The sequence below is a fragment of the Garra rufa genome, chromosome 19 (assembly GCF_049309525.1).
Source record: "Garra rufa chromosome 19, GarRuf1.0, whole genome shotgun sequence".
In the NCBI taxonomy this organism is placed as follows: Eukaryota; Metazoa; Chordata; class Actinopteri; order Cypriniformes; family Cyprinidae; genus Garra; species Garra rufa.
The window spans coordinates 42,836,379-42,844,848 of record NC_133379.1 but is presented as its reverse complement, the minus strand read 5'-3'; the positions used below and the strand labels follow the sequence as shown (position 1 = coordinate 42,844,848).

At 33.8% G+C, this 8,470-nt stretch overlaps 1 protein-coding gene across 1 annotated transcript; it reads left to right on the top strand.

Moving 5' to 3' along the window:
- The first annotated feature begins 413 nt into the window (after positions 1–413).
- psmb7 (proteasome 20S subunit beta 7) lies at positions 414–6,063 on the top strand. Its single transcript, XM_073824111.1, has 8 exons — positions 414–554; positions 2,341–2,434; positions 2,551–2,648; positions 2,730–2,870; positions 3,196–3,311; positions 3,549–3,607; positions 4,999–5,150; positions 5,834–6,063. Exons 1-8 carry the CDS (start codon positions 493–495, stop codon positions 5,943–5,945), a joined length of 834 nt encoding a protein of 277 aa, XP_073680212.1. The 5' UTR covers positions 414–492; the 3' UTR covers positions 5,946–6,063.
- The last annotated feature ends 2,407 nt before the right edge of the window (positions 6,064–8,470 follow it).

The window sequence follows — 8,470 nt, the reverse complement described above, 5'->3', positions numbered from 1 at the left end:
CTTTATATATAAAATTCTATTTTAGTTTTTTTGTCATATCTAATTTAATATTTAATTTAACTTTTCATATTTTTACTTAAGTACTTAAGTAAGCAGTAAGTCTGCTATACGCTCTTGTATTATTTGTTATTAATATATTTTTGTTTACACTAATTTTTTTTTTTTTTTTTTTTTTTTTTTTTACATTACTACTTCCAAACTCGCCTATTTTTGACATATATACAATACCTAATAATAGTTTAATAGTAAATTGGGAATGTAACACTGATTTTCCATGTAAACTCTTTCTAGAATGATCTGAATCAGAACGATATCGCGAGAGCGTGTGAGGTGATGAGGAGGCAGCAGCACGTGTTACATGGTATATGTTCCTGCTCTATAGGTTCCTACAGCGCTGCTTATTCTATAGAAATTACGGGAGGCGCGGAGGCTCAAGCGTGTAACACAGAGGGAAGCTAGTCTCGCGCTTCCCGGAAACGGGACCGCAGAATCATGGCGACCGTCTCAGTGTGCCAGTATCATCCCGGCGGTTTCAGTTTCGAAAACTGCAAGAGGTGAGATTTATCGGGTCATTTAAAGGGGAATTTATCTGCTGAAGTGGGGTAGTTTTTACTTTACCGATTCGGTAAAATAATAAAAAGTTCGAGTTGATTTTGAAGGCATTTTAGCGATCGGTTGAGTCACGGCCTGTCTGAATGACTCAGGAGAATTTACTCAAACAAATTTGAATAGCGGTTTTATGTAATGAAAGATTCGTTAAATTACATTTTACGTTATGTATAAAATTTAGAAATATGTTTTATAAGGTTAACGTGTTTTTGTTTATCATTGTTGATATTTTGTTGTTATTAGTGGGCTTCGACCCCGCGCTTATAGTGTATGTCGTAACTTCAGACTAAATGAACATATCAACTCTCAAAGAACATGTGTTTATTCATTTTTACATTAAAAACACGTTTTTAATTCATCACATTATTCTGCGATTTGTATTTTGTTTAGTAACTAATAGAAAACGTAAACGTTACATACGTAAGTGACTGTTTTGTAACAGCGAAGGGGAAGCGTTCATTCGTTGTTTTTTGTTACATAAACCTCCTTAATTTGGTTGTTTCTTTATAAATGTAACTGTTTTTGTATTAACCACAAAAGAGCTATGATAAAAGGGTGTATTAAAAGTGTCCACTAGTTGTCAGGAGAACTTTGCGGATGAATCTGTGGTTGAAATGCTGTCGCTGTGAATCAAAAACATAATACATTTAGTATTAGTCATTTAGCAGATGCTTATATCCAAAGCGACTTACAAATGAGGACAATAGAAGCATTCATAACCAACAAAAGAGCAATAATATGTATATAGACTTTTTAAATAATAATTAAAAAGAAAATCGTCTTTTCTGCTCACCAAGTCTGCATTTATTTGATCCAAAGTACAGCAAAAACAGTCCAATTATGTAATATTTTTACTATTTAAAGTAATTGTTTTCTATTTGAAAATATTTTTAAATGCAATTAATTCCTGTGATTTTCAAGCTGATTTTTTAGCATTATTACTCCAGTCACATGATCCTTCAGAAATCATTCTAATATTCTGATTTGCTGCTCAAAAAACAATTATTATTGTTGACATTTTTTTTTCAGGTTTCTTTTAATGAATAGAAAGTTCAGAAGAAAAGTATTTATCTAAAATAGAAATATTTTGTAACATTATAAATATCTTTATCATAATTTTGATCAATTTAAAGCATCATTGCTAAATAAAAGTAATAATTTCTGTAATCCCAAAAAATGATCAATTATACTAAATCCAAGTTTTTTAATGGTATAGTGTATAATGTTACAAAAGTTTTTAACTTTCATCAAAGAATTCTGAAAAAAATGTATTCAACTGTTTTAAATATTGATTATAATAATAATTGTTTCTTGAGCAGCAAATCATATTAGAATGATTTTCGAAGGATCATGTGACACTGAAGAATGGAGTAATGACGTTGAAAATTCAGCTTTAAAATCACAGGAATAAATTACATTTTAAAATATATTCAAATAGAAAAGTTATTTTAAATAGTAAAAATGTTTTTAAAAATTACTGTTTTTGCTTTGGATCAAGTAAATGCAGGCTTGTTGAACAGAAGAGACTTCTTTAAAAAACGAAAAATCTTACTGTTCAAAAAAACTTTCGACTGGTAGTGTATGACTGGTCAAACCAAATGGCTGTTTACTTTTTTTGTTGCTAATGTAGAATCTTATCCACTTCATAAAAAAGCAGAGTTGAAATATAAAGGGCTGAATAAATAGAATGACTTTTAGGGGAAAAAATGTTTAATGTTTATTTTGTTATAGAAATGCTCTTCTGGAGGCAGACATCAATAAGCTCGGTTTCAGCTCTCCTGCAGCTCGTAAAACCGGCACCACCATTTGTGGAGTCGTTTACAAGGTAAGAAAAAAAAAACATTAGTTTAATATCTAAACGTAAAGGATTTGACTTCATGCCCTCATATATGTAAAAAAAAAAAAAAAGCTGACAGTTGTCTCAAAAATGATCTCTTTCAGGATGGAGTTGTTTTAGGTGCAGACACTCGTGCGACTGAAGGAATGGTTGTCGCCGATAAGAACTGTTCTAAAATTCACTACATCTCTCCCAACATATAGTAAGTACAAACACATAACATTTACAGTCCCAAACACCCAGTGATATTGCTCTGAAACCATGTCTTTCTCTTGTTCTGTAGTTGTTGTGGAGCCGGTACCGCGGCGGACACTGAGATGACCACACAGATCATCTCCTCTAACCTGGAGCTCCATGCTCTGTCCACCGGCCGCCTCCCACGAGTCGCCACCGCCAACCGCATGCTCAAGCAGATGCTCTTCAGGTAATGAATCTGCATAGCGTCCTAAATAGACACTACCATGCTCAACAAGACTGCTTTTTAATCAAAAATACAGTATGTACAGTACTGTTGTGACACTGAAGACTGGAGTAAAGGCTGCTGAAAATTCAGCTTTGCATCACAGGAGTAAATTCCATTTTAAAATATATTCGAATCCAAACCATTTATTTTAAATTGTAAAAATATTTCTGATCAAATACGTGGAGCCTTGGTGAGCATAAGATACTTATTTTTTTTTTAAAAAGGAGTTATTATTCCAAACTTTTGATCATTTTGTATATGGCCTACTATGTGTTTACATATATAGGTATCAAGGTTATATTGGCGCTGCGTTAGTTCTCGGAGGGGTTGACTCCACTGGCCCACACTTATACAGCATCTATCCACACGGATCAACAGACAAGCTGCCCTACGTCACTATGGGTGAGTTACACTAACATACCAATATGAGTCATCTTCCAATTCTACCAAAAGAGGGAGACATTGTGTTTCTAAAAAGCCTTTGACTGGTGCCACAATAGATGTCTGACTGGCTTTGCTAGTTTTGCCCCATATGACAACATGACAAGCATCATTTAATGAATAACTGTTATTGCAGAAGATGCTCCTTTTGATTGGCCTTTTCTCACTAGTAACATCAGCATGTGTTTGTTTCATCAGGGTCTGGTTCTCTGGCAGCAATGGCAGTCTTTGAGGATCGCTACACGCCCAATATGGAGGTAACCTTGTGTGCATTTACGATCTCGAGTTTTGGATTTAGCAAGCTGGGGGCATTTTTTTACAGGAAGAATGCATTACATCGATCAAAAAAAAAAGTGAGAGTAAAGATGTTTATAACGTTACACAATATTTGGATTTGAAATAAATGCTTTTTTCACTTTCTGTTCATCAAAGAATCCTAAAATAATCCCCCCCAAAATCACATTTTTCACACAAATATTAAGCAGCACAATTGTTTTCATTTATAAAAATAAGTGAGGACATTAAGATAATTTCTGAAGGATCATGTGACACTAAAGACTGACTGAAGTAATGATGCTAAAAATTCAGCTTTGCATCACAGGAATAAATAAATTTTTTATAATGCATCAAATTAGAAATCAGTTATTTTAAAATGTATTAATATTATAGTTTTTACCTTTTTTTAAAATATCAAATAAATGCAGCCTTGGTCATTTTTAAACCTAGACAAGTCATGGGAGCCAATCTTAATAAATCTTAAAAATACATAGTAATTTTGGTCAGGTGTTTGGACAGTAAGATATTATTTTTGTCTGCACTTTAGTCTGCATTTATTTGATCCAAAGAATGGCAGAAACAGTAAAATGTAGAAATATTTTTACTATTTCAAATAACTGTTTTATATTAATACAATCTAATATGTTATTTGTTCCTGTGATTTCAAAGCTGAATTTTTAGCATCATTACTCCAGTCACACAACCCTTCAGAAATCATTCCAATTTTCTGATTTGCTGCTCAAAAAACATGAATTATTATTATGTTAAAACAGCCGAGTAGAATTTTTTATGTTTTGTTACTTTGATAAATAGAAAGTTCAGAAGAACAGCATTTATCTGTGAAATAGAAATGTAACATTTATAAATGTCTTTATCATCACTTTTGATCATTTTAAAGCATAATTGCTAAATAAAAGTATTAATTTTTAGATCTTTCTATTCATCAAAGTATCCGGACAAAAATGTACTCCACTGTTTTAAATATTGATAATAATAATAATAAAAATGTCTCTTCTAACAGCAAATCAGCATATTAGAATGATTTCTAAGTAATGATGCTGAAATGTAGTTTTAATCACAGTAATAAATTACATTTTAAAATATATATTTAAATAAAAATCAGTTATTTTAAATGGTAAAAATATTTCATAATACTGCTTTTGCTGTAAAATCAAATAAATGCAGGCTTGGTGAGCAGAAGAGACGTTTAAAAAATCATTAAATATTCTAAAACATCTTTTCAAAACTTTTGACTGGTAGTGTATGAGTTGTAAATTGCTATTTGTTAATGTAATATGCATGCAAATTGGTTAAAAAACATGGGAACAGTCTATTCCATTGCATTTAAGCTAATGCTGGTTGTGTTGATCAGGAGGATGAGGCCAAGCGCCTGGTGCGGGATGCGATAGCGGCTGGTATCTTTAATGACCTGGGCTCAGGAAGCAACATCGACCTGTGTGTGATCACCAAGGGGAAGGTGGACTACCTGAGACCTCATGATGAGGCCAACAAGAAGGGTGTCAGGTGAGCGTCTCTACTGCCAGAGAAACATCACCTCAGACAAACCTGTCTAAACTTTGCAGTTACGCTTGTTGCATGACAGCATGGAGGCATGGATGAAATCTGTATAATTGGACCGTATGGCACTTAAACTGACATAAATGCCCAGCCAGCATGTAAAACTTTTATAAATGAGTAAGAAAAGCCTTAATATGATTATTGCATAATCAATTTATTTTGATCAATGTGCAGGGAGTCTAACCCATAGTCTAGACACAAATGGTCAGTATGATAAAATGTTAATGCAGACTTCCATATGTGTGCATGATATTAATTGAGAGATTTCAACCCAATGAAAGGCTTATGCTTCACTCTTCCGTTTTAAGGGAGGATAAGGTTTATGGACGCCCTGTGTGAGTAACCTGTGTGTTAAAATGTGCACCACTTCTAGACAAAACTATAACCTGCATGTGTTTGACTAACCAGGAGTGAGTCTGAAGTAGTTCAGTTGTTCAAACTTACAAGCTGTGTGGTGATTATACTCTTAGAGTTTTCTGCCAACATCATTATACATGTTTTTGTACAACTGTAAAGTGGTTTTATCTTGTAAAAAACTCATAATCCTGAGTTGTGTAATTAGGTTTTAGTTTTTTTGCAGGAGTTGCATTATCGTTTAATTCATTGTGTTTTTTGTGTATTTTCCTCAGAACCGGAAGCTACAAGTACAAGCATGGAACTACCGCCGTTCTGACGAAGACCGTGATTCCTCTGAACCTGGAGGTGGTGGAGGAAAGCGTGCAGACCATGGACACCTCCTGAGATGACACAACCCACCACACTTTGATCTGTTTGTTTCCCCCATAACCTTTGTCCCAAAGTCTTATGTGGTGGTTTAGTAATTTTTCATTATTTCCAATAAAAGACATTGTAAGTTGAAGTTTGTGTTTTTCTTGTGCATCTTATCAGGCCTCTGTGCCTTCAATTTTTAAATAAGGATGGTATCATCTATTTTGGATAACCCCTTTTTTGTGTTTTTAATCTAAATGTATAGCAGGAAAATAAATACGGGGTCAAAATGGTTTGAAAAAAGTCTTTTATGCTCACCGAGTCTGCATTTATTTGATCAAAAATACAACAGTAAAACAGTAATATTTTTAAATATGATTAAATTTTAAAATAACTGTTTTCTATTTAAATATATATTTTAAAATGTAATTTATTCCTGATTTTTCAGCATCATTACTCCAGTCTTCAGTGTCACATGATCCTTCAAAAATCATTCTAATTTGCTGCTCAAGAAACATTTCTTATCGATGTTGAAAACAGTTGTGCAGTTTAATATAATGAAACAGTGATGCATTTTTATTTATTTGAAATATTTTTTTTGTAGTATTATAAATGTCTTTACTATCACTTTTGATCAATTTAATGTATTTTTGATGGATATAAAAAGTTTGGGGTCAGTAAGATTGTGTTGTTTTGAATGGTAGTATACATGCATCATTCTCCAAAAATTGTGAATATCATATGAGTTGTGAAGATGCACTCCAGTAGCTTGACAAATAAAAGTTTTGTATGATTGATTAAAACAAGGCATTTAATTAAATAGAGGTCAATATATGAATTTAATTATTTTGTATTATGTTTAGTTTGATAAATTATAGTACTTAATATATTTGTTTATCACTAGGGGGCGCTAAATAAAAAGATAATACAAATTCTCAATATATAATATTTTGTCTTTTTCTTCAGAAAATCTGGAGAAAAAAAGCTGATTTGAACACGACGCTTCATCAGTCCATAATATTGGCGGCATTTTATGTAAACAATGCCGCTGAACCGAAAGAAACTAGCATATTTTGCTGATTATTGCTGCTGAAAATGGTCAATTATTGTCATGTTTTGGGCTGTCCTAATCGGTCGGACCGGGAAAAATATTTGGAGTAAAGTTATAGACTGCCAAAGTTATATCAAATCAAGGAGAAGAGTGCAAAAACAAACGACGTTTGTGGTTGGCCAAACTGAACCAGGATTTCCAGGGCAAGAATCTTGACAACATTCGTGTTTGTTCTATTAATTTCCAGTCAGGTAGGTGAAATATTAGGCTAATATCTTAATTAATACTGCTCCTATGTATCTTTACAACGTTGTTTGTAAATGCTACGCCCCTTCCTGCTTAGTAAATCTCTATATCATTAAGCAGCTTCCACACGTCTTTTCTATGGTTTAGACAGCATAAATTAGCAGAACGAGTTCAGTAGTACATTAACCGTGCAATCCATGCTGTTGTTTACATTCGAGTATCGCCAATATGCCCGCATCCGGGTAACTGACAGTAAGATCTTCGTTCATAGTCAGCTGCAAATATGGTTTGACCCCAAAAAAATTCTAACAAAAGGTTTCTCAGTGGTTTACAGTAGTATCAGATGTACTTAAAAACATACTAAAAGTTTACCAAAGTTTGACTCCAAGAAAGGCCCCATTTTCAAAATGGCGGCCGTCAGGTCCTTAAAATGACCATTACGGTGCGTTCACACTGGCACGTAGCGAGCGGGGCGAAGCGAGCGTTTTCAATTCATTCATGTGGAAGTTGCGCGTAAACGGTCGCGTGGTGCATTTTGGGATTGGAAGCGTTGCGGAGATTGCGTTGAGAGCGGCTGAGAGCGTCAAAAGGTTGGGCATTCCTCAACTTTATGCAAATCTTGAGCGCAAAACGCTGGGCAACAACCAATCGCTGTGAGAAGTAGGCAAGGAAAGACCATGACGCGTGTTTCCGAAACTGGTGGATTACTGAGCTGAAATCACATATTATTGAAAAAGTCACGCAAAAGTAAATGTACTTTGCATGTTTTCATTATATGCTACAGTTTAGTTTTCGAACCGCCGTTAAAAGAAGACAATGGAACATAAATAGGGTGTGAACATTGTTTTTCAGAGGTGTGCTCAGCCCTAAATTAGACACTCCCCAAAGCAGTGGCGTTGTAGCGTTGCTAGCGGCACTGAGCGCAAATTTAACGCTGTAGTGTGAACGCACCGTTACTCCTTTGTATTCCTCCTAGACCAGGAATACTGGTGCCTGATACATGTTTTGGCCATGTAATATTTAAATTAGCATATTTGCTTGATAGATACAGGTAAATTATAAAATTAAAATATAAATATCTAAATTAAAATGTCGTGAAAAAGTTAATTTATTTCAGTAATTCAACTCAAATTGTGAAGCTCGTGTATTAAAGGAGTCATCGGATGCCCATTTTCCACAAGTTCATATGATTCTTTAGGGTCTTAATGAAAAGTCTGTAATATACTTTGGTTAAAAATTCTCAATAGTAGTGTAAAAAAAC